General features: G+C 43.8%; 1 protein-coding gene across 4 annotated transcripts in view; it reads right to left on the bottom strand.

The window, feature by feature from the left end:
• DIAPH3 (diaphanous related formin 3) overlaps window positions 1-27,418 on the bottom strand; it is a 555,175-nt gene that overhangs the window by 505,036 nt on the left and 22,721 nt on the right. For all 4 annotated transcript variants that reach the window (XM_050947581.1, XM_050947589.1, XM_050947561.1 and 1 more), the window contains one exon: window positions 3,668-3,844. In XM_050947581.1, the coding sequence (XP_050803538.1) occupies window positions 3,668-3,844 (177 nt within the window). The remainder of the gene's footprint in view (window positions 1-3,667; window positions 3,845-27,418) is intronic.

The raw sequence follows: 27,418 nt of genomic DNA, 5'->3' as shown, positions 1-27,418 counted from the left end.
AAGGAGCTGATTGAGGAGATATCTGAGCCATTAATGATTATCTTTGAAAACTCACAAAAACTGAACAAGGGCAAATATAGTGCCAATCTATAAAAAAGGGAATAAGGACAACCTGGGGAACTATAGATCAGTTATCTTAACTTCAGTACCCAGAAAGATAATGGAGCAAATAATCAAACAATCGATTTGCCAACATCTAGAACAATAAGGCAATAAGTAATAAGCATCACGGATTTTTCAAGAACAAATCATGTCAAACCAATCAAATAGCTGTCTTTGATGGGATAATAGGCATTGTGGATGAGGGGGACGCGGTAGATATGATATATCTCAACTTCAGTAAGACTTTTCATACTGTCTCACGTGACCTTCTCAAACAAATTAGGGAAACAAATCCTAGATGGAGCTACTATAAGGCGGGTGCATACTTGCTTGGAAAACTATTCCAATGGTTCACAATCAAGCTGGAAGGACATACTGAGTGGAGTCCCACCGGGATTGGTCCTGGGTCCAGATTGTTTAATATCTTCATTAATGATTTATATAATGGAATAAAGAGTACATTTATAAAGTTTAGCAACGATACCAACCTAGAAGGGATTGCAAGTGCTTTGGAGAATATGATTAAAATTCAAAATGATCTGGACAAACTGGATAAATGGTCTGAAAGAAATAGGATGAAATTCAATAAGGATAAATGCAAAAGTACTCCTCTTAGGAAAGAACAATCAGTTTCACACGTATGAAACAGGGAATGACTGCCTACGAAGGAGTACTGCTGAAAGAGATCAGAGGCTTATAGTGGATCACAAGCTAAATAAGAGTCAACAGTAGAACACTGTTGCAAAAAAGTGAACTTAATTCTTGTAAATATGAGCAGGAACGTTGTAAGCCAGACACAAGTAGTAATTCTTCCACTCTACTCCATGCTGATAAGGCCTCAGCTGGAGTATTTTGTCCAGTTCTGGGTGCCACATTTCAGGAAAGATGTGGACAACAGGTCTAGAAAACAAGACCTATCCGGGAAATTGAAAAAACTGAGTTTGTTTAGGCTAGAGAAAGATTAAGGATGCACATGATAATATTTTATGTACTTGAAAGCTGGTGTCACAATGAGGGTGGTGAAAAATGGTTCTCAACTTCTGAGGATAGGACAAAAAGCAATGGGTTTATATTGCAGCAGGGGAGATTTAGGTTGAATATTAGGAAAAACTTCCTATCAAGGTGGTTAAGCACTGGAACAAATCACCCAGGAAGTTTGTAGAAACTCCATCATTGGAGGTTTTTAAGAACAGGTTAGACAAAACACCTGTCAGGAATGGTCTAGCTATTAATTAGTCCTGACTTGAGTGCAGGGGACTGGACTAGATGACCTATTGAGGTCCCTTCAGTCCTACACTTATAGGATCCTATTACTACAAACTGATGTTAATCCTGTAGCTCAAGCGGCAGAAGAATCTGTGCAGTGCTGAAGATCCAGGCCCACCACCATATGATGGGAAGCATTAGTGTTACACATAACAGAATTGGCTTTAACTTTACTTTTATTCCTTTTTTAAAGACGCTAGGCAAATTTCAAGAGAACTGTTATTTGCCTTACAGTGAACTTTTAGAAAGCCACTTTCAGATCAATCAAGTTTACTAACCTTTCATTTCTAAAACTTAACAGATTGAACTCCTTTAATCTATCACTGTAAGGCATGTTTTACAATCCTTTAATCATTCTTTTTGCTCCTGAATTGTGGACATCAAAACTGTAAACAGTATTCCAGCAGCGGTTACACCTGAGTCAAATATAGGGGTAACATAGCCTTTCTACTTCCAATCAATCTTCCCCCATTTATACATTAGAGGACCACACTAGCCCCTGTGGTCACAGCTCATGTTCAGCTGTTTATGCACCATGACAACTAAGTCATCTATAGGGTCCTCCCAACCGACATTCTATGGCGTCCTTTGCTAGAATCTCTTTTCTCTTTGTGGATCAGAGGGCCTGTGCTGAGAGTAGTAACAACAAGGGGTATCTGTCCAAATAAAGTTTGAGGTGCGGTTTGTCTTCTCCTTGGTACCTGTGGCATGTAGCATTCACAGATCAAAAAGTGGCTCACAAATCTTACAGAACGCTGGTTTTGATCAGTATTGGAATTAAACAGGTCACAACCTTCAAATGAGAGGCCCTCAACTGTGGTCTGTACCTCTTCCAGTATCCATGAAGGCTGTAACCTAGAAGCCCTGCGCATGGCAACACCTGTGACCCTAGAGCTCTCTGCAGTGCCTGAAACATGTATCACCACCTGAAAATTAGTATGAGCCATGAACTGACCTTTCTGTTATAAATGGACCTCAGTTTCTTCCTGTCGTGCTGAGAAAGCTTTTCTTTACAACTTGATATATAATACCAATTTAAATAACTATGTTTATCTATTAGCAGTAAACATTTCCAAGCTAGCTGAAGAATACATTTTTCCTCCCAATAAATCAGGGGTGGGAAAACTACGCCTCGGGAGGCGCATCCGGCCCTTCAGATGTTTTAATCCAGCCCTCAAGCTCCTGCCAGGGAGCACGGTCTGGGGATTGCCACACTCCCGTGCTCCAGCCAGGGAGCAATATGTTGAGGACTTTCCCTGCTCCACGCAGTTCCCACAAGCAGCAGCATGTCCCCCTCCAGCCCCTGTGCGTAGGTGCAGCCAGGGGGCTCCACACGCTGACTCTGCCCCAAGCACCGCCCCCACAGCTCCCATTGACCATGAACTGCGGCCAACGGGAGCTGCAGGGCCAGTGCCTGTGGGTGGCGCAGCGCGCAGAGACGCATGGCCGTGCCTCAGCATAGGAGCCAGAGGGAGGACATGCAGCTGCTTCCAGGAGCTGCTTGAGGTAAGCGCTGCCCGGATCCCATACCTCGACCCTCCCTTATGCCCCAATCCCCTGCCTCAGCCCTGATTCCCCTCCTGCCCTCCAAACCCCTCAGTATCAGCCCAGAGCACACTCCTGCAGCCTCAACCACTCATGCCCAGCCCCACTCCAGAGCCCACACTCCCAGCTGGAGCCCTCAACCCCTCCCGCATCCCAACCCCCAATTTCGTGAGCATTAATCGCCCACCATACAATTTCCATACTCAGATGTGGGCCTTGGGCCAAAAAGTTTGCCCACCCCTGCAAACCACCACCCCTTTCAGCTTGTGGTGTCCATTTTGGTGGCCCTTACTGTCTAGATCACTCAGACAGCAGTTACCACCAAAGGATCCTGGGATAGGATGCATTTAGAAGTACTGAAAGCCAGATGAGGGTACTGTTTGCTTGTACCTAGTTTACAAGTGATCCAGATTGCACTATAAAAGCCAACTCTAGTTTTCATTATTTACTGTTTGTCTCATCTGCAAATTGGTAAGTTATGATTGTGTGTCTTCTTCCAGGTCACTGGTAAAAAAAAGAGCACAGGGCTAAGATCTCACGAGAAGTACCACCACTTGATGATGATTCCTGGTTTGCCTTTATATCTTGATACATATTCTTCATTCAATTAGGGACCAAAACAAAGAGAGAGACTTTCATTCATACACTGACAATGAGCTTCAAGTGAACAGATATTTAGTCATGGCGTAATTCTCTAAATGAAAGACATCTAAAATTCACCACCAAATATTAAACAGTAATATGGAATTCTTACCATCATTTTTTCAAAAAGTGCTAGGATTTCTCGCTCTGACAAGGGTTTGGGAATGAATTCATCCACATCTGCAGGAGGTGACGACCAATCAATAGAGGAATGTGATTGTTTCAGCTGCAATAAAGGAGGTCTTTCTTTTCTACTGCCTGGAATCCTTATGCTGGCAAATCTATCCAACTGCAAATAAAAGAACAGGGAATGTATATCACCACTTGTCATTCATATTATATTCAACGACAATAAATAGTTTTCACACATAACTTTTTAAAAAAGTTAAGTGTCTGACATGTTTGACCGACAGCTAGCCTTTACAATTTGATTTTAAACGTTTTTATGATGAGACCTATTCTACTCATCTTTAGACACTGAAAGAAAGAAAAAAGAAGTCAACTGCTCCAATACAGTGTGTACTTTAAAGTTTGCATCAACGGGTATCTTTTTTGTTTTTTTTCCCTCGGACAAAGGGAATAAGGCGCATCAATTCAGAGATTTATTTAGCACATGGACCTTTTATCTTGTATGCCCAAATATTTGACCAAACCTCAGCAATATATTCCAGTAAAAAATATAAAGTTAACTCTTACCAAGTGAGTAGCTTGAGCTCAAAATCTTCTATCTAGTAACTGATAGAAAATGAGGGGGTATCCATGCAAAGTCAATGCACTAGATGGAAGCCCGTCACCACAACCACCCTCACTGGGAAAGGGACTGCAAAGATTCTTACCAGGCCACTGCCCCTGTACTCAAACAGGTAGTCAAGCCTCTATATCAGCCTCTGGTTAGGGGCTGCCAGATTAAAATTTAAGGTACTGCTGGCTGCTAGAGAAAAAAGGTACTTGTCCCTTTACCAGCCAGATACAGGTGATGTTTCTGCTACTATCTATTTTCTCCAGCAGCCTCCTGGTTGCTTTAAGGGAGTAGGTGCTGCTGTAGGGTCCCCCTCCCCTGAATATCCAATGCCTTCATTATAGTAGAACAAGCACCCGTCAAATGAAACATATGTAGGTCTCAGCAGTTTCACAGCTGCTCTGAGCTCTGAATAGGATCAAGCAACTAGCCAGGCAATTTGTAAATTTTCTATATGTTGTTGCTTTGGAAGGCGAGAAGAGAAAGTAGAGGCACTACAATGGTCTTCAGTATACTAAAGAAAATAGCACTATATTAGGTTATACTTAGTTCACATTTGTAAGGTTACCTTCACAATCAAAGTAGCTAGAAAAAGGAGTATTTTTAAAAAAATAAGTTATGTAAAAATTAGTTGTTTGCTCCACACACACTCATGTGTTTGAGGCCCAGCCCTTCTAGGTAGTTAGAGGGCTCTCAAACTGTGGTGCATGAGCACAAAGACTTGTAACAGTTGTCCAGAAGCACGCCCAGACACCAAAAGCATACCAAATGTGAGTCAGTGCATCAACATGTCTACTTGGGGGGTGGGGGGATAGAAAAAAAAGCAAACATTTAGGCCATGTCTATATTAGTGACCTTACAGTGGCACAGCTGTAATGGATTCTTATTTTACCCATTACAGAAAACATCTGCAACAAGTACCTCTTATCAACAAACATATATAAATATTAGGTACCCCTTATCATCTAGTTTTATTTCTACCATACTTTTTCTGTATAAGGGATCTTCTCTAGACATCTATTTTCCCATAGACTTGAGAACAGTCATAATAAAGTAAAGCCCAATATTCAGTCACATGAAATTCCTGAATATGGGTCACTCACAGGTGAAAAACCAACATTTTGGTCTTAGAGTTCAAACATACCCCTTGCTAATACCATAAAGACTTTGGAAGAACAATTAATATATGAATGAATTTAATATACGAAAATAAAAAGGACTAAAAAGGGTTAATATTAAACTAACAATTGCAAAAACATTGAAAAAGCTGGTTTTTTTTTTTTTAATAGACACTTATTTTCTTCTTATGAAGGAAATTACAATTGTTAACAGGCATGATTTTGGTGTTCTAGAACTCTTCCTAATAAGATGCTACCGTTTTTTATTTAATACTTAAAATCACAATTTTTTTTTTAACAAGTTACAATTTAAGCCTGTTAGAATACTTCACAGTATTAATGTTGCTATTCTAAAAATACTCAACCATTGTCTATTAAAGCGACTTAGTAAATTTCTTCTCTGTACTTATTGCATAAAAGATAGCATTCACTAAAACATAAAGTCTATAGCTTGGTATTGTTAATAATTGTTTCAAGAGTTTATTTCTATTTCTTCTCCTCCTCCCTCAGCTCTGAGCATGTCACAACTTCCTTATCAAGTAATACCAGAATTTCCCACGCTACCACACTGTTTACTTCACTTTACCCTTATTTTTCTATCTGCTATCTCCACAACTTTGCACGGCAAAGAACATTTATTAGTTTTGTAGTCCTCCCTACACTTGGCATTTCCAACACTTCAGATTGGACAGCACAAAGGAGGAGATGATCTAGAAGTGCAGAATCGGCTGGCACAATCCCATAGGCCAGAAATTTGTCTTAGTCATAGGTTTGACTGGGCCTTCAGGACTGGACACAGTCAAGGAGGATCAAAAAGACAAACAACTGAAAGTAATACTGCCTAATTCAGACTTTTGCTGTTTGGTAAGCAACAGATATTAGCTTAGCCCAAATCAGCTAGGCACCTTCCCTAGTTTTTGTTACTACAAGAACTCTGTTTTAAAAAGTATCTGAACTTTCTTAAGCCTTACTAAACCAAAACCTTTAGTCCAAATATTTTGTACCATGTATACCTACATGAAGGCTTGAGTCATACATATTAGAGCTAATTACTTCTATATTTATTATTATAAAAACAGACCATTATGTGATATGTCTCTTAGCCTCTATGTAGCTTAAAAAAGTATTGTCATTAAGATGCACTATTAAGACCAAGTAGAACAACAAATGGAAGCTGTTTTGTGTTTTCACAATTATGGAAGACAACTCTGCCGATTGTCATGATCCCAGCTATTAGTATGTTGCAACAAACTAACAGTTATTATAATCCAGCTTTAGGAATTTCACATTTTACAGCAAGTATTTAAAATATGTATTCTACCAGGTACTACACGAGGATGATATACAAAAGTTCGCCAATCAAAAAAACCCAAAAGACAGTACAAACTTGGAGCTTTTTAGCTTAGTACATTTAACTGTAGTTCATTTTGGAAAAAAGTAATTTTCAGCTTCATTGAGTTCCGCTTCATGAATTACATATTCATCCCTTGATGACTTGGAGTACTATATGTGTAACACACGCAGTACTCAAGGTCGTCAGGTGATTCATCTTTGCATATGTATATATGCACTACAGAAAAATAATGGGTTCTTGTCTTAACTGTAGTTTAAGAAGCTTTGTCCACACAGATGTCACACAAGATGTGTGTGCACCTCGTGCATGTGATATCAGATGATTTTTAGCCAGCAGCAACCATTGGAGAGAACAAAGCGTGCGGTGGCGCAATTGCCTCCCAGTTGCTTCACAATGGTGAAGGACAACTGTCATAAATAGATAAGTAAGCGTTAATAGAACAAAACTGCTTCATATCTCTTTTGCCTGGAAAGGGTTAACAAGAACAGTGAGCCTGGCTGTCACCTGACCAGAGGACCAATCAGAGGACAGGATATTTTCAAATCTTGAGGGAGGGAAGTTTTTGTGCTGTTGCTGTTTAGTTTGGTTGTTGTTCACTCTTGGGGGCTCAGAGGGATCAGACGTGCAACCAGGTTTCTCTCCAATCTCTCCCATACAGGCTCTTATAAGTTCAGACTAATGAGTACTAGGTACATAAAGCGAGTTAGGCTTATGGTGGTTTTCTTATTTTGCAAATGTGTATTTGGTTGGAAGAAGTTCAAATGTGTATTTGGCTGAAAGGAGTTCAAATTGGTATTTTGCTGAAAGATTTTTAATTTGTACTTGTATACTTAGGCTGGGAGGGTATTCCAGTGTCTATAGCTGAAAGACCCTGTACCTATTCCACTTTTTTTTAAATTTACAAAGATAATTTTTACTGCTTTTTCTTTTAATTAAAAAGCTTTTCTTGTTTAAGAACCTAATTGTTTTTTTATTCTGTTGAGACCCCAGGGGACTGGGTCTGGATTCACCAGGGAATTGGTGGGGAGAAAGGAGGGAAGAGGGTGAGAGAGGCTGATTTCTCTCTGTGCCAGGATTACTCTCTCTCAGGAAGAGTCTGGGAAGGGGAAAGAGAAGGAGGGAGGAAGGTGAGTTGTCCTCTCTGGCTTGTGATTCAAGGAGTTTGAATCACACAGTGATCTTCCAGGGTAACCCAGGGAGGGGAAGCCTGGGAGAGGCAACGGTGAGGGAAAGGGTTTACATTCCTTGTGTTAAGATCCAGAGGGTCTGGGTCTTGGGGGGTCCCGGGGCAAGGTTTTGTGGGGACCAGAGTGTACCAGGCACTGGAATCCTGGTTGGTGGCAGCGCTACAGGTTCTAAGCTGGTAACTGAGCTTACAGGAATTCATGCTGGTACCCCATCTTTTGGACACTAAGGTTCAGTGTGGGGGTTTATACCATGACAACACCACATTAGTGTCTGGTGGGCAGGCTGTGAGATCCATGTGGACAAAACCTCTCTAACCAATTACTTTATACTGAATCATCATTTTTTCTTTGAATATTTATGCACACGGATCCCACTTTAGGCAACAGGCAAGAAGTTATATCTCCAATAGTAGAGTCAGAAGTCTAAATGACTAAGACTCCACTGCCAAATTGCGCATTAGATTTAGAAGCTGCCAAGAGAATAATAATGTAAAAACATATCTATCAAATTCCAAGTAGCAACTCTACAGGTATCTAAAATAGCTACAGGTATGTATCTCAGAAAGGCAGGAGGTGGCTGCCTTAAACTCTGGTAGAATGCCATGTGACACCAATTTTTAAGATCCTCTTTTGAAAACTTGTTCCCTAAATGTATCACCAAAAGATACCAAACAGTATAGATGACTGAGACATATCCAGGATGAATCACTACTAACTGATTTACACAGTAAGCGAGTCTTGCCTGCAGTAGGTAGGTCAGGAAGAGTTTTACCCTGGTGGACACAGTCAACACAAGCACTCCATTTCAGGGTGTCATAAGCCCCACTCTTCCCCAGGGTAGGCTAGCAATTTACAGTCCTCACTTTGTTATACTCGAGTGCCCCGTCCCGTGTCTTCTGGACACCCACACTGTATTCTAATCCAGACTACATGGATGCAATACACCTCAGTTCAACACTTTCCTTAGCACAAGGCACTTAGACATATTTATAAGAAGAACTGAAGTTTAACAAAGCTTGAGTTAAAGATTCAAATAAAAAGAAGTTTAAGGATTTTTAAACTAAGATCACAGGTAAAAGCATAACAATTTATACTCTGTACTTATTAACAAGTTATCTTCCTGTATAATAATGTTTTTCTCACCCAGTCAGTTAGTTCATGTAGTGCTTGTCCAATCCAGATAGCTGGGATCCACTTTTCATGATACTGATGTTGGTAGATCTCCTCCAGAATGGAGAATATTTTGTGCTATTTTTCCTTCTATTATACAGCCCCAGACTTTTGTCTCATGTCATGATCAGTTGTTTCATTAACTTCAGCTTTGTCTTAAGTTTTTTCTTAAGCAGAGACCACACATGACGACCCATACCTTTCAATGAAATATCAAGAAACTAATCAGATACAGATGTAGAATACCTGCCTGGCAATGTCATCTTGTCTGGTAATGCCTGTGTCACAGGACTGGCAGAGAGTTTTGTCTTACTGAGGTAATACAACATAACTTTTGTCCGGCTTGTCCCCGTCCGTCCTGCCATGAATGCAAGTCGACGTCACACCATTCCGTTTTATTGCGAGCGCATTCTTTCATTTCTGGTCATGGAATGTTGTCATGAGATTGGCCCAATACGTTTTCTGTTTGCCCAGCAGTCACTTGTGGTCTCTGAGGATCTAGTCACTGATTGTCCACCTATTGTCTTGCTTGCAAACTACATAACCCGCTCATCTCCGCTTTGCATTGTAAATCGCCTGCAGTACATCGGTCACCTCTCTATGCCTTCTGATCTCCTCATTCAGTATGTGATCATGGAGCGATATCTTACACATTTGCCTTGCCATTGCTTCCTGCATGACAGCAAATTTTTATTCCTCCACTTTCGTCATTGACCAGCTTTCCACCCTGTATATCATTGCTGGCAGAACAGTGGAGTTAAATAGTTTTCCTTCTTTTCATCTCCATTAGAGACTTCTTTATTTTGTTGAAACTTTCTCACCCCGTCTTTCTCCAGAGCATCCTTGGTTCTGACTCTGAGTCTTATCTCTATACCAGTACTTGAACAGAACAAGGTTTGGCATATATGATCTGTTGGTCAATCTTTCCCATGAAGCAAATAAATTATGAGTTTATCTGACTTTTGTAAAATTGGCCTCTTTCCAATATACTGCAGCTTATCTTTCTCCTTGTAGGATTGCACTGTGGGCAAAGAGGTATTTCCTGCAACAAAGGCAGATGACCAGATCTGAGAAGCATGGTTTCCTCTACCAGGTCAAGGCTATCAGAAAAAACCTTGAACCTCTTCTTTGAGACTTTCATAAAATTTCTGGCCACTATGGTAACAGTGAGGGGAAAAAATCAGGGTGTGAACTTTCATTCTCATAGAACTGAAAACCTCACTGGATTGTGCCTTTTAACTTCTACAAGTTGCCCCTTGGAGGGAAGACTACAGATTTCAGTATAGATTTGTATCCCTAAATATATCCTAGATCAATAGATGTATACTAGATCAGGTTACTATCAACTTCCTGATTTATGACAAACACACTCCCACTGATGTTTTTAAATGGGAATGTTCGTTAAAGAAAGGGGTACACTTAATTCTAATCCTGAAAGACATCCTGACCAGAAAGAGAGAGCCAGAGGACACCACCACCTACACTAGCTCTGATGAAATCCCAAATAACACCTGGGATATGACACTGTCTCACACTCTCCTGCATGTTCTTTTCCTTCCCCACCTTATTTCCTCTTTTTCTATTCCCCTCCTTTTTCCTAAAGTCTAATAAGAATCTAACTTAGTCAGCCAAGACTATATTTTGCAACACTCCTGTAAACTCTGTGACCAAAAAGAGGCAGCTAAATCTAACACCTTGCACAGCCTGATGCTGTTATGAGTTTGCCATGTGCTGTGCCTATGTTTCTCCAGCAACGTGGTTTCAAGTGAGAGTCAACATCAGACAGAAGCTTCATATTCTACATTCATGGTTCTTTTTTCCCCTTTTTGTGGGTGTTCATCTTGTTTTGTCTTCCAGGAAACAGATTTGGACTTGAAAAACAAGCAGCTCCACCCAGTCTTAACTTATTTCTCTTGTCCAAAAGGATAGCTACTTTAAGATACAGAGAAACATAGAGGGGTTTCCTTCTAAAGACTCTCTGCAGCTAGAGAAAGAACAAGGGATGAAGTTAAAGTGAAAGCCTCATTTAATACTTTCCATTTCAAATTTTTTAATTTTTTTTAAGATTTAAATATTAATCTCTATTGGTGCAGATGCAGTTCAGTTGGAAGGGTGAGAGGACAGTTACATTTTAGTAATACACAAACCAAGTACTGTAGATGCAGTGCTCTTTATCAGTGTTACATCAACTTGAAAAACCTTTAGTGAGATGACATACCATATCATCAGTCAAGAATACTTGACAGCAACTAATCAGGTGTGATAGAAAAATGAAGGTGGAATTCTTGAGAAAAGCGGTTACCTATATTTTCTTAACCGTTCTTAGAGATGTGTTGCTCATGTCCATTTCATTCTAGGTGTGTGCGTGCCCACCATGCGCAGTTGGAGATTTTCACCTTATCAGTATCCGTAATGTCAGCTGTAGAGCCCCTTTAAGTGCCATGCTCATGCATTGGTATATTAGGCACTGCTGACCCTCACCCTCTCATTACCTTCTTGCAGACAACTCCGACAGAGGAATAGAGGGAGGGAATAGAAGGGACATAAGCAACACATCTTAAAGAAGAACAGTTACAGAAACGTAGGTAACAGTTTTTTCTTCTAATGCTTGCTCATGTTAATTCCATTCTAGGTGACTAACAAGCAGTATGCTCAGAGGTGGGTTCAGAATTCACAGCCTAGCCGCTTGCAGTACTGCTCAACCGAAGCCAGCATCGTTCCAGAACTGCTGAGTACGTGCATAATGGGATGTGAACATGTGGAGGGATGATGAGGCAGCTGCCCTACAGATGTCCTGGATAGGCACTTGGGCTAAGAAAGCTTCTGAGGCGGCTTGCACCCTGATTGAATTGGCGGTTACGATCATCGGAGATGGAATCTTTGCCAGATCGCAGCAACAGTGAATGCAGGTAGTGATCCAAGAAGAAATCCTTTGAGCAGACATTGGATGACCTGTCATCATGTCAGTCACCACAATGAACAATTGTGTCAACTTGCAGAATAGCTTGGTCCTTACAATGTAAAAAGCTAGCGCTCTCCTGACATCTAGGTAATGCAATCTACACTCCCCCTCCAACTTACACAACTTTGCAAAAAAAAAAGACAGGAAAGTACATGTCCTCGCCCATATGAAACTGCAAGACCAACCTGGGCAGGAAAACCGGGTGCAGCCATAACGGGACCTTATCTTTGTACAAGACTGGATAGGGTGGCTCCGAGGTAAGCGCCCTTATCTCAGAGATCCGACAGATGGATGTTATTGCAACTAGCAACATGACCTTCTAGGACAGGAGGAAGAAAGAGCGGGAAACCAGAGGCTTGAAGTGGGGGGTTCTGTAAGCCATGACAGCACAAGATCCAGATTCCATGGGGGAATGAGGTCCCTGACATGAGGGTAGACACGCTCGAGCCCCTTGCGGAGACTAGCAGTCATGTTCTGGGAGAAAACCGACCTACCCTTGAGCGGCAGACGGAAGACCGAAATAGCAGCCAAGTGGACCTTGACAGATGAAAGGGATAGGTCTTGGAGCTTGAGATATAGAAGGTAGTCCAGGATCAACTGCAGCAAGGCCCGCTCAGGTCGAATAGCCTTATCTGAGGTCCAACAAGCAAACTGCTACCATTTGGCCAAGTACGTCACTCTGGTAGAGGGCTTTCTGCTGCACAACATGACCTGCTGGACAGCAGCTGAGCACTCCTGCTCCTCTGCATTTCACCATGTAGTAGCCACACAATCAGGTGCAGCACCACCAGGTTCAGATGCAGAAGACTACCATGGTCTGGGGACAGTCTGAGCGGCAGCTGCAATGGAACAGCTACCGAGAGGTTCAGCAGTGTGCCGAACCAGTGCTGGTGCAGTCAAGCCAGCACTATGAGGACCACCTTCGCCCTGTCCTGCTTGATTTTCATGAGAACACTGACTCAGTGGCACTGGAAAGAAGGCAAACAACAGGTGCAGAAAAGCATCTGACAGGGAGCCTTTGTCCATCCCCTGAATCAAGCAGAAAACATGGCATTTCCTGTTCTGCCTGGACGCAAACAGGTCTGTGACAGGTTAGAGCCTCCTGTCCAAGATGCCTTCTGATGTGCTGGGGCCCCATTCAGCCCTCCGTCCCTGCCAGCCTGGATTTCCCTTGCACTGGGTTGCTGTGCCAGGCTCTCAAGCCCCTTTCCAGCATACACCCAGGCAAGACCACACTCAGCAGACACAGACTGCAGTCACATCTGTGTGAGTAGATTCACCCAGCACTAACGTGCACACCTACGATGGAGAGGTAAACCCCAGATAACATTGTTTGGCAGTGTACAGAAAGATCTGCACAGCCCAAGCTCATAAAAATTCAGCCTCTTCCTCAATGCAGAGAAAGATATGCACAACTTCTTACCCCTACCTGCCCAAGGTATTAATTACACAATCTGGATTATGTTATAAACAAGAAATAAGTTTATTAACTATAAAAGGTGGATTTTAAGTGATTGTAAGGGATAGCAAACAGAACAAAGATTACCAAGCAAATAAAATAAAAACACGCATACTAAGCTTAAGATCTTAAAGAGACTGGTTTCAAGAAGTAATTTTTCACTCTAAATGTTGACTTAGGTGGAAGGCAGAATTTCTTTATCGTAGAGTTCCAGTTATTTCTCTTTACAGATTAGACTCCTCTGTCCCAGTCTGGACTCAGCCCTTGCCTTTCCCACTGCTCAGTTCTTTTGTCTCTTCAGGTACTTTCAGCAGTCTTTCTTCCTGGGCAGGAAGGTAACAGAGAAGAGTCCTGTTTGCCTTACTCCCCAACTTTAAGTAAGATTTACATAAAGCAGGAATCTTGTGTTTCCCAGCCTTGACCTTCCCCCTCCTTTTAGTGGAAAATTACTAGAAGTCCAAGAAGATGATTAGTACCAGGTGACATGACCACCTGACCTAGTAGTGTCACAGCTACATCCCAGGAAACCTCTCATGAAAGAGTGTGTGACAGGGTGTACCTACCCCATACCAGCCCCAAAAGGGTTAACTGTGCTTTGCAAGCTGAGGAAGCCCCTCCACTCAGACTCTGCTGGACATGCTCAGCCTATAAAAGGAAGTTGCCCAGCTTAGTCTAGGGATGCTGCTGAAGAGAGAGGATACAGACTACAGCTGCAGGCCCTGACCCCAGGAGCAAGGCACAAAAAGAGGCCCAGACGGACTCCAGACTGCCAGACTAGCCCCAGGAACAGACCATGTCCGCGAGAGCTAGGCCACTGGAGGACCCCAGAGACTGGAGGGAAGCAGGGAGCTTCACCGAGGAAAAAAAAGGGAGGAAGCACCTCAGGGGACTTAAAATCTTCTCCAGTGAGTGAAAGGGGAAACTTGCCAGCATGTTTCAAGAGGATCCCCGCTGAGTAGGTGGTGAGCACCGCCACTATCGCCAGGGCCCTGGGTTGGGATTCAAAGGAGCAGGGAGGGTCCTCGTCCCCTTCCCCTGGATGCCACCTCCCACCCCCAAGTAGCACCCCACCCCTCCAACAGGGCACACAATCCCATAGGGGTGGGCCATCCTATTGACTCTGGCCATTAGGCCACGCTACCCTGAGTGAAAGGCCCACTTACTAATGCCCGCGCCGCTTCCAGCAGCTCCCATTGGCCCGGAGCAGCGATCCACGGCCAGTAGGAGCCGCAAATCGGCTGGACCTGCAGACAGAGCAGGTAAACACACCGGCCCAGCCCACCAGGGGCTTTCCCTACACAAGCGGTGACCCCTGTTTGAAAAACCCTACTCAAACAGAAGAATAGTCTGCATCTCTTGAGACAGTCCAGAACACTGTAACCAGAAGCTACATCTCATGAACACCGCAGAGGTGACTATCCTTCCCACTGAGTCCGTAGCGTCACAGGCCATCTGGAGGGCACCTCTTGCTACTACTTTGCTCTTTTCCACCAAGGCAGCAAATTCTTAGGCTCAATCCTGTGGGAGACCCTGCTTGAACTTGCTGATGGTGTCCCACAGGTTGACATTGTACCTGCCTACCAAAGCCTGGTTAGACACCTGAGATTTCAGGCTGGCTGTCGAATAAATTTTCCTGCCATGAAATCTGGTCTCTTAGTGTCTATTTTTTGATGTGCTGCTCGCTTGGCCATTTCATTGACAAAGAACATGACCAGGGATCCCACTGCAGGGTGAGCACCAGGTACTCAAATCTCTTCGCAGGGATATAGTACTTGTCTTCCAACCTCTTAGGAGGTAGGCAGAATGGAAGAGGGGGTCTTCCACACAGACTTGGCAATTTTAAGGTCCCGTGGGTGCACAGGCAACATGACCCATGCCGGGTGAAGGAAGATATGACATTCAAGAGGTCGGACTCCTCTGATAGCTCCTCAGCCTCTAAGTTCAGGTTGGCAGCCACCCTTTTGAGCAGGGCCTAGTACTCCTTGAAGTCGTCCAGGGGGAGGCACTGCTCGTTTGTGAGGGGCCCACCACTGCTTTGTCCAAAGACAACTGCACAGCAGGGACAGGGGCCGCTTCCCCTTGCTTGTCCAGGGATGGTTCCTTGGGCATCAGGGCCTATTCTGTTGCTCCCATGTCACATTCGGCACCACATTCCAACTAGGGTGCCGGCTGTGCCAGGGAATGCAGCTTGTCCACTGTGGCCTTGGAGGAACAGTGGGAGTACAGGATTAGCATCACAGCTACACCCCACGGGTTCAAGTACTGCCACTGAACAGACCATTACCCATGCCTCCACACTGCTGCCGCAGGAGCTCTGCCAGTCTCGATTCAAGTTTTATAGATGAGTGGCTGAACTCCCTTTCAGGCTCAGACTATTGCCCTTCTGGTGACAAGGGCGGAGCCATAGATGCCTGAGTCTGCTATGATGATGGGAAACGGACACCTGCAGTCCGATGATGCTCCGCTGCGTTAGGGTGTGGGTCCTATAACTGGCTTGCCCATAGATGCCGGGGCCTTGGCCAGGTCCGTCACCTGGCTTGGTGTCTGCAGTGCCTGTCAGCCTATTTGCTCTTTGGCCGCCAAGACCGCTTCAGGTCCTGCTTGTCCCAGGAATCAGAGGTGGGTCCTTGACTGGACTAGGGCTCCAACCGCAGCAGTATCCCCAAGGAGCTCCGGAGCAGGCACATGGTCTGACAGGTCTTTTGCCCAAACCCCCCCTTTTCTGCAGTGCTGGTGAGCCCATCGACTTCGACAGCTTCTTAGGCACCGAGGTGTGGGAATGGTCAAAGATGGATTCCAGTGCCAGTAGTGCGCTGCACGCCCGTGCTGAGGTGCCAGGCATGGAGTCTGATCAAGAAGGCTCTGAGACAGGACCAAACGCAGTCTCCCTGAGGAGGGCCCTCAAGCAGATATCCCGCTTCTTCTGAGTTTGAGGGCAAACAATTTGCAGATCGTGCACATATCCTTTCTGTGGGACTCCCGAAAGAACTCTAAACGGCTCTCATGGGGGTCACTAATGGGCACTGGTTGGTTACACAATGAACATTGCTTAAAGCCTGGGGAACGGGGCAGGCTCCACTCCGAGACAAAGTCCCAGCCAGGACTCTAACTTCTCAACTACTACTCTAACAGTTAACTTAAATGTCTAACTCAATACCTATCAACAAACAACAAAGACGACAAAACGCTCTTGCAATGCAAAACAAGGCACTCCAACCAACACATGAGCGTGGCACTCAAGCTGGCATTACAGCCGACCCTACGGCTACCGCTACGGCAAAAGTATTTGACGACTGTGCACGTGGGCTTGCACACACCTAGAATGGAATCGACAGGAGCAAGGACTCAAAGAACAACTCTGGAGCATATGGTAAAGTGCAGCCATTTCCAGAATGTATATAATATCTTGCATCCTGAACCTTGCTTCCCTCATTAATAGAAGGAACTATCAATCCTCATTTGCTATCTTTCAGGGACCACAAAAAACCCAGAGAAAAATCCCTGAATGATGTTCTGAGCAGCTTTAGTCCCAAGTTTATGAACTTTTTTTTTTTAAATACAAGTTTGCCAGCACACAAAAAAAAGAAAGTCTCTTAAAATTCTGTAGGAGTACTCTTTTCATATGACATTTGTTAGAGTGGAAGCAATTTGAGATAGAAAGTATTTTGCTTCCCCACTAACCTGGCAAGTTTACACTATCTTGTATCAGATATCTATATTGGCATCTGCTCCACAAAGTTGCAAAAACATTTCCCCTTCGTTATAGTTGGTGGACAAGTTGGCTGGAAAGACTGCTTGTTAAATGTATTGTGCGAAATTCTGAGAGCTTATCTGTAGTTCCTCACAAGGATGTTTTTCATTCCATAGAGAAGAAATTTGTTTAGTTCGGATGAATCTGAGAGTCTTCCAAGGGATGACCCAGATAACTTAATCCTATTGAAAGCATCTTGAAAGTAACCTCCTTATGCAATATTTATGCCAACTGAAAAGGTTAAGTGCTGTTGGCTGATCTGGACCAAAAAAGGCAGCTTTAGCCAGTTACACAAGACACTCATTTGTAGCCAATTAGTGAGAGGTACTTTTGGAACTATAATGCAGCAGTCAAAATGAGCAAAAATCATTTAGCAGATTCCCTTTTTTATCTGAGGTTCTGTTCTGTGTAGAATTTAATGACCTAGCTTATATGTGAGCCTCTTCTCCTAAATGGAAATATTGAAGTTAAGATCTAAATTTTTGCTTCAAGAAGATTAAGGAATTTGGGAGAAACCCCTAGCTTTACTGACCTCAGAGAGGAAAGAACAGCAAGGGAATAAACATTTTCAAGGTCCCTATTGACTAGCATACAGCTGAAACAGTACCACTTCAGGATGCAGCAAAATTAGTGATTTTGAAAATCAATTGCCTCCACAGCTGCTAGCTACTGACCAGTATCAGACACCATGAAGCAACAAAGAAGTTCTCCTCCAAAGACTTAGAAAGGTTTGAAAGCTCAAAGCCTCTGGTAATTGGCTGAGCCTTCATCAGTGGGCGGGGCATTAACTCAGGCCAGGGCTTCATAAAGCCGTGCACAAGCGACCAGGGGCTGCTAACAGGGAGTTTTGCAAGGGAGTTTGGAAGGGGAATGGGAAGGGGGGAGGGTCCTTTTTGGTCAGTCCTACTTATTCCCCTGTAGTCCCCTTAAAACCTATAATCCAAATCATATTCCAAAACCTCTTTCTTTAAAGCACCCTTTCATTAACTAGGCGACAATGCAGGCAGAAGCCCAGCAGCAGAGTGGGGGCTATCCAGTTTATTGCACTGAGTGTAGCATGTATGATTACCTGCCTTGTGGGCAGGTGGCGTATGTGTGCAGTCAGTGCAAGGAGCTCCTGGCTCTCAGAGACCACATACGGACTTTGGAAACCAGGGTGGCAGAACTGGAGGAGCGAAAAGAGGCACGTTGATGAGGCTTTCCAGGACACTGTAGAATTGTCCCACCTCTGCTCAGAAAGCCTCTGTGCTGTTGAGGAGGAAGAAAGGCCCAGGGAAGCAGAGCAGTCAATGGGAGCAGAGGGAAACCTTCCCATAGTTGGGACCCTCCTTCCAGATGATGCTGGGGTTGCCTCTCGCACGGAGGTTACCTCTCCGGGAGAGGGAACTCCAGTTTCTAGGAAAAGGCAGGTGTTAGTAATGCGAGATTTGATCATTAGAAACATAGATAGCTGGGTTTGTGATGACCGGGAGAACAGTATGGTGACTTGCCTGCCTGGTGCGAAGGTTGCGGATCTCTCGAGGAATCTAGACAGACTTACGTGTAGTGCTGGGGAGGAGCTGGTGGTCAGGGTACATGTAGCTACCAGTGACATAGGGAAGGGTAGGAGATATGTCCTGGAAGCCAAATTTAGGCTGCTAGGGAAGAGACAAATCCAGGACCTCTATGGTGGCATTCTCAGAAATGCTCCCAGTGCCACGAGCAGGGCCAGGTAGGCAGGCAGAGCTTCAGAGTCTCAATGTGTGGATGAGACGATGGCGTAGAGAGGAGGGGTTTACGTTCATTAGGAACTGGGGAAACTTTTGGGATGGGGGAGCCTATACAGGAGAGATGGGCTCCACCTAAACCAAAGTGGAACCAGACTGCTGGCACTAAACATTCAAAAGGTTGTAGAGCAGTTTTTAAACTAGGAGATGGGAGAAAGCCAACTGCTGCAGAGGAGCATGTGGATCGGACACAGACTTCTCTTAGGGGAGAGTCTGATGATAGGGAATCTCCAGGCTATAGTCAGCAACAGAGGACAGAAAAGGATAATGTAAGGGCCGGATCAGATGATAAACAGGCACATAAAAAAGAATCTGGCACATCAGAAAAGAGCAGACAAACAGGGACAAGTTTTTAAAGTGCTTGTACACAAATGCTAGACGTCTAAATAATAAGATGGGTGAACTAGAGTGCCTTGTGATAAAGGAGGATATTGACATAATAGGCATCACAGAAACCTGGTGGACTGAGAGCAATCAATGGGACACAATCATTCTGGGGTACAAAATATATCGGAAGGACAGAACAGGTCATGCAGGGGGAGGAGTGGCACTATATGTGAAAGAAAATGTAGATTCAAATTAAGTAAAAATCTTAAGCGAATTCACATGTTCCATAGAAACGCTATGGATAGAAATTTCATGCTCTAATAAAAACATAACATTAGAGATCTATTATCGACCACCTGATCATGACAGTAATAGTGATGATGAAATGCTAAGAGAAATTAGAGAGGCTATCAAAATTAAGAACCCAATAATAGTGGGGGATTTCAATCATCCCCATATTGACTGGGAACATTTCACTTCAGGACGAAATGCAGAGATGAAATTTCTCGATACTTTAAATGACTGCTTCATGGAGCAGCTGGTACGGAACCCACAAGGGGAGAGGCAACTAGATTTAATCCTGAGTGGAGTGCAGGAGCTGGTCCAAGAGGTAACTATAGCAGGACTGCTTGGAAATAGTGACCATAATACAATAGTATTCAACATCCCTGTGGGAGGAAGAACACCTGAACAGCCCAACAATGTGGCATTTAATTTCAAAAGAGGAAACTATACAAAAATGAGGAGGTTAGTTAAACAAAAGTTAAAAGGTACAGTGACTAAAGTGAAATCCCTGCAAGTTGCATGGGCCCTTTTTAAAGACACCATAATAGAGGCCCAACTTCAATGTATACCCCAAATTAAGAAACAGAATAAAAGAACTAAAAAAAAAGAGCCACCGTGGCTTAACAACCATGTAAAAGAAGCAGTGAGAGAGAAAAAGACTTCCTTTAAAAAGTGGAAGTCAAATCCTAGTGAGGCAAATAGAAAGGAGCACAAACACTGCCAGCTTGAGTGCAAGAGTGTAATAAGAAAAGCCAAAGAGGAGTTTGAAGAACGGCTAGCCAAAAACTCCAAAAGGTAATAAACTGTTTTTTAAGTACATCAGAAGCAGGAAGCCTGCTAAACAACCAGTGGGGCCCCTTGATGATCGAGATACAAAAGGAGCGCTTAAAGACGATAAAGTCATTGCGGAGAAACTAAATGGATTCTTTGCTTCTGTCTTCACGGCTGAGGATGTTTGGGAGATTCCCAAACCTGAGCCAGCTTTTGTAGGTGACAAATCTGATTGAAGTGTCACTAGAGGAGGTTTTGGAATTAATTGATAAACTCAACATTAACAAGTCACCGGGACCAGATGGCATTCACCCAAGAGTTCTGAAAGAACTCAAATGTGAAGTTGCGGAACTATTAACTAAGGTTTGTAATCTGTCCTTGAAATCGGCTTCGGTACCCCATGCCTGGAAGATAGCTAATGTAACGCCAATATTTAAAAAGGGCTCTAGAGGTGATCCCAACAATTACAGACCGGTAAGTCTAATGTCGGTACCGGGTAAATTAGTCGAAACAATAGTTAAGAATAAAATTGTCAGACATAGAAAAACAAACTGTTGAGCAATAGTCAAAATGGTTTCTGCAAAGGGAAATCGTGTCTTAATAATCTATCAGAGTTCTTTGAAGAGGTCAACAAACATGTGGACAAGGGGGATCCAGTGGACATAGTGCACTTAGATTTCCAGAAAGCCTTTGACAAAGTCCCTCACCAAAGGCTCTTACATAAATTAAGCTGTTATGGGATAAAAGGGAAGGTCCTTTCATGGAGTGAGAACTGGTTAAAAGACAGGAAACAAAGGGTAGGAATTAATGGTAAATTCTCAGAATGGAGAGGGGTAACTAGTGGCGTTCCCCAAGGGTCAGTCCTAGGACCAATTCTATTCAATTTATTCATAAATGATCTGGAGAAAGGGGTAAACAGTGAGGTGGCAAAGTTCGCAGATGATACTAAACTACTCAAGATAGTTAAGACCAAAGCAGATTGTGAAGAACTTCAAAAAGATCTCACAAAACTAAGTGATTGGGCAATAAAATGGCAAATGAAATTTAATGTGGATAAATGTAAAGTAATACACATTGGAAAAAATAACTTCAACTATACATACAATATGATGGGGGCTAATTAGCTACAACGAGTCAGGAAAAATATCTTGGCATCATCATGGATAGTTCTCTGAAGATGTCCACCCAGTGCACAGAGGCGGTCAAAAAAGCAAACAGAATGTTAGGAATCATTAAGACTGAATATATTATTGCCCTTATATAAATCCATGGTACGCCCACATCTCGAATATTGTGTACAGATGTGGTGGTCTCACCTCAAAAAAGATATTCTAGCACTAGAAAAGGTTCAGAAAAGGGCAACTAAAATGATTAGAGGTTTGGAGAGGGTCCCATATGAGGAAAGATTAAAGAGGCTAGGCCTCTTCAGCTTGGAAAAGAGGAGACTAAGGGGGGATATGATAGAGGTATATAAAATCATGAGTGATGTGGATAAAGTTATTTACTTATTCCCATAATACAAGAACTAGGGGTCACCAAATGAAATTAATGGGTAGCAGGTTTAAAACAAATAAAAGGAAGTTCTTCTTCACACAGCGCACAGTCAACTTGTGGAACTCCTTACCTGACGAGGTTGTGAAGGCTGGGACTATAACAATGTTTAAAGGGAACTGGATAAATTCATGGTGGCTAAGTCCATAAATGGCTATTAGCCAGGAAGGGTAAAGAATGGTGTCCCTAGACTCTGTTCATCAGAGGATGGAGATGGATGGCAGGAGAGAGATCACTTCATCATTGCCTGTTAGCTTCACTCCCTCTGGGGCACCTGGCATTGACCACTGTCCGAAGATAGATACTGGACCTTTGGTCTGACTTGGTACAGCCATTCTTATGTTCAGGTCAAATTGGCAGGAACCTTGAGATTTTTTGCCGTCCTTTGCAGCATGGAGTGTGAATTCCCTACTGGGATAATTTGGTCATATCTCACTTAATTCCCTGCCATTACCAGGGTCTCAAGCTGTGATGGTACCTTGATCTCTCATGTTCTCTGCTGGGCCACACAACAGTTCAGTCTCCTCAGGAAAGAAAGAAATGCTTTAGTCTAATCAAAGTTATTGGGTTTAGTGAGGTATCTAGGTTAAATTTAATGGCTTGTGATATTCTGGAGATCAGACTAGATGACGCAATTCACTTCTGGCCTTGAATTCTTGTTGCCCTTCATGATGAAAGATGATGCTGACAATGGTATTACATCTTAAACTATATGAAACTAAGGCCTGGCCTACACTACAGACATGTTGCATTAAATCAACCTAATTAGGTATGCATCTACTCTACCAGGTCCCTTCCACCAACGTAAGTGGTCTGTAAAGTCGACTCTGTACTGCACCTCCACAAGAGGCATAGAGCTTAATTCGACATGGGGATAGTGTAAATGCAGCATTGTGTAATTTGAATTACTCGGCCTCCAGTAGGTGTCCCACAATGCTGTGCTGTAACCACTCTGACAAGCGCTTTCAACTCCACTGCACAGCAGCCCATCCCCTGGTAAAGCCCCAGGAACTTTTAGAGTTTCATTTCCAGTTTGATCAGCATGGAAAGCTCACTAGCACAGATCACAGAGACTCAGTGCCCAAATGCACTTCAGCATGGAGTATACAGGAGATGGTAGATCTTATGGCTGTGTGGGAAGAAGAGTTTGTTCAGACACAGCTGCACTGCAACAGAAGAAATGTTGACATCTATGCAAAGATTGCACAGGGCCTGGGGAAAGGAGCTACACCCGGGACAGGCAGCAGTGCCATGTGAAAATATAAACTTTGGCAAGCGTACCAAAAGACAAGGGAGGCCAACGGTTGTTCTGGTTCTGCCCCAGAGATGTACCACTTTTACAATGAACTGCATGCAATTCTCAGCAGCGACTTCTCCACCACCCCAAAACACAGCGTGGATACGTCCCATGAGTGAGTCCCAAGCCACCTCAGACAGCAAAGAGGACACTGTGGATGAGGAAGAGGAAGAGGAGAATGGTGACGGAAGAGAGGTGGATGCATTCTCTCCGATAGCCAAGACCTGTTCTTAACCCTGGAGCCCATCCCTTCACAGGACCAATTGGTGGCCCCGGCTGATGCTGAGGAAGGTACCTCTGGTAAGTATACATTTCCAATCAAACGGTAGTGGGTACATTCCATGATATTATAGATTTAATCTGAAAAAAAGAATGATGGATACTGGGTATCTGCTTGCCAGTGGATGCTCCACCTACGCTGTATGTGCGCCCCAAAAAGACTGCTTATGTGCATAGGGATGACATAGGAATCCTCCATTGAGATCGCTAGGAAACTTTCATACAGGTACTCTGCAAGCCTCTGCACAAGGTTTCTGGGGAGGGCTGCCTTATTTCTTCCACAATAATAGGACACTTTCCCACACCACTCCATTATTAACTCTGCTGGCATCATTGCAATACACAGCATAGCAGTGAAAGGATCAGGTCTGTATGCAAACGCTTGCAGCATCTCCTCCCTTACCTCCCCCATTATCCTCAGGAGACTAATATCGCATAGGGTCACCTAAGGGAAATGGGGGAAGTTTTCAGTGCAAGTATATGAATCACAAAACAGAATAAATAATCCAACCCCGCCCACCCCTTTGGTGAAATCTGGGTCCCACAAGCACACTTTCCCTAACTTGGCATGGCTGTTGTAATACACCATGGTCCCTGTCAACAAGCAGCATTAAGAAAAGGCAGTGAGAGTTTCCTGTCTCTATTCTCCCCTCCCCACCCTCCCGCCAGGCCGCTTGATTTTAAAAAAAGGGGGAGGCTTAACACTGGTGCCTCTCATCAAGTACTGTCCATGTTGCTAGGGGGAAGGGGTTATTGCTCAACTGCCCAGCTGTGCTCCTGACAAGGGTTTTACAGAAGTAGCAGCACAAGACCTGTTGCCCATGCCTTATAGCCATACTCACCATGGCTGGAGCAGCAAACCAACTCATGCAATAACTAGGTATTCTGAGTATACTGTCGCTTGCAGTGAAGTATATTAAGGGTTGGGTTTTTTGTTTTGTTTTTTTAAATCAGCCTTGCACCAAACACAATATATGCACTGACACTGGTTACCTTGTGCTTTGTATGCCTTACAGCTGAAAGCTTGTCCTTTGGTTAATCCTCCACACTGGGAGAGAGGCTTTCCCAGATTAAAAAGCAGAAAAAGAGGACTTGGGATGACATTTTCACCGAGATAATCAACACTTCTGGGACAGCCAAGGCTGAGCTCAGAACGTGGAGAATTTCTCTCCCCAAGAAACCAAACATGGACAGCAGGCATGCATCCCAGGAGCAGGAGTGTGCCAGACAAGATGAGATGCTGTGGATTACGAAGGGCCAATCAGACATGTTGGAGTGTCTGGTTGAGCTACAAGAAAGGCAATACAATGCTAGACTCCTTGCAGCCAAGAAAAAAAGATCAAGAAAAACATGTTTTTTATTTATTCAACATGTGGTTGGTTGGTTGGTTCATTTTACAGCGGAAAAAAATAATGGGGAGATTGGTTTGGGAAGGAACAACGCAGATAAGCGTCACACATTACCGTGGCTCATTGCTGAAATGGGTTTGCAAAGCCTCACAGAGACACAGAGCTGGTCTCTTATTACCCTGGTATCTGGCTGCTCAAAAATCATCTGCCAAGCAAATGGCCTCAATCCCCCACCCCATGGAAAACTTTTCTCCCTTAGTTTCACAGATATTATGCAGCACACAGCAGGCAGCAATAACCATGTGAATACTGCTTTCTCTGAGTTGTAACCTACTAAGCAAACAGCACCTGCAACCTTTTAAAGGTCCAAAGGCACATTCCACCACCATTCTGCACTTGCTCCTCCTATTGTTGAGCTACTCCTTACTGCTGTCCAGTCAGCCACTGCTTGGCTTCATGAGCCATGGGAACAAAGGTCAGGCTGGGTCTCCCAGGACCACAACTGGCATTTCAACATCGTCAATAGTTATTTTGGGGTCTGAAAAAGTTCCTGCTTGCAGCTTTCTGAACAGACTTGAGTTCCTGAAGATGCACACGTGTCACATCTTTCCTGACCATCCGACACTGATACCAGTGAAAGGCCCCCTGTGATCCACGGTCCTTGCAACACCATTGAGAAGTATCCCTTTCAGCTTATGTACTCTATGGCAAGGTGGTCTGGTGCCAAAATAGGGATGTATGCGCCATGTATCACCCCACTACAGTTAGGGAGCCCCATCGCAGCAAAATTATTAGTGTGTGCTGCCCATTGCCCAGAATCACTACCCGTCTTAGCAGAAGTCAATTAATGGCCCTGCAAACTTGGACCACAACAACTTCCACAGTGGATTTACCAACTCCAGATTTACTGGTCAGTGGGGAATCACAGTCTGGCATTGCTTCCACTCGCTTCTCCACTGTCAAAGCAGCTCTCGTTTCAGTACTTGTGCACTTCAGGGCTGGGGAAAGCTCTGCACAAAAAGTTCCTGGACAGCATCTTCCACAGATGAAAAGTTCCGCAGCCACTGCTTGTCATCTCATAGCTGCACAACCATGCGATCCTAGTCAGTCAGTGCTTGTTTCCCTGGATCAGAAACGGCACTCAACCATGTTCACCTGATGTGCAACTGCCACCAGCAATTGCTAACTGTTTCACTCTATGGCGTGCAGACAGGCTGCTTGTGACACATTGCCATGTTCCGCATGACAGCTCCTGTCTCAGCTTCAGAAATACTGCAGGCTAAGGTCTGAGGTGTTTGTAATGCTAACAAAAGTGCACAGCTGAGCAGGGTCCGTGTTGCTCAAGCTATGATGTATGTGCAGCTAAGCCAGGCTTTCAAAAAAAGGGTGCAAAAAACCTTGTTTAGTTTGCCATAGAGATTAGGGAAGGGAGGGAAGAAAGTACAGCATGGGAGACCAAATTCATGTTCGCATTACCTCCCACGACAATGTTTTGGTCCCATGAGGCACTGAAAACCCTACCCAAAATCCCATTAGGCTAGTTGAACTGTGGGACAGCTATGCACAGTGCACTTCTCTGTGCATCGTTACAAGTGCTGCTAGTGAGGACACACTTCATCAAGACAATAAATGTGTTGTGCATATGCAAAATTGACTTAATTTGAAGGCTTGATGTCAACTTACACAAAATAGATTTCACTTCCTAGTGCAGACGTGATCCAAGATGTGTAAACTTACTGTTCTCATTTTTTAAAAAGGACAACTGTTCTAACCATGAAGAGATGATGCTGATGTTCATCGTTTGAGAATGAAATGCAGTACCTTGAATGACAGAAGACTTGCTACCTCATAACTATGAGAAGTCTTCACCAAGTATTTGATGTTAAAAGTCTATTTAGACACACAAACCAACAAGTTTAAGTGACAACGGCTAAGCTAGTCTCAGAACATGAATTATATACTGTTATGAATGAGGTGGGAAAGGGTTTTCACCACACATTTGCCCTGAAAGGGTTAATGAAAACAGAGAAGGGGGCTAATTAACCCAACAGGCCATAGGTGAGAAGTATCAGGTGACTAAGTAATCCCCTGACAGGACTCAGGGAAAGGCCCTAAGGTCTAAGAGGGAACAGACCCTGACTGCTGGCTAGACACCTGGAGTAGAGGGCAGACCTGAGTTCCCCAGCCAGCCACTGAGGGACTATGAGACAATGAATAGGAAGGCTGTCTATGGAAAAGACTTTCCAATCCCTTGGTGAAACCATTTGGTGACCTGGCTGGAGGCAGAGTCACAGAGAGGCAGCAGCAGGTTGCTGAGCGAGAGAGGTTCTGCAGACCTACATAGAGAGGTGGAAGGATGACATGCAAGTGCGGGCATGGGTGTTAACCTTACAAGCTATTCCCCAAAACTAGTAGGACAAGATATTAGCCATTGGTGGAGCACTCCATCACAGTGAGTTTTAGAAAAAAAGTACAAGCTAGTATTAAACACTATTTTA

Source organism: Gopherus flavomarginatus, chromosome 1 (genome assembly GCF_025201925.1).
Source record: "Gopherus flavomarginatus isolate rGopFla2 chromosome 1, rGopFla2.mat.asm, whole genome shotgun sequence".
NCBI classification, from domain to species: Eukaryota; Metazoa; Chordata; order Testudines; family Testudinidae; genus Gopherus; species Gopherus flavomarginatus.
This window is presented reverse-complemented; position numbering and strand designations above follow the sequence as displayed.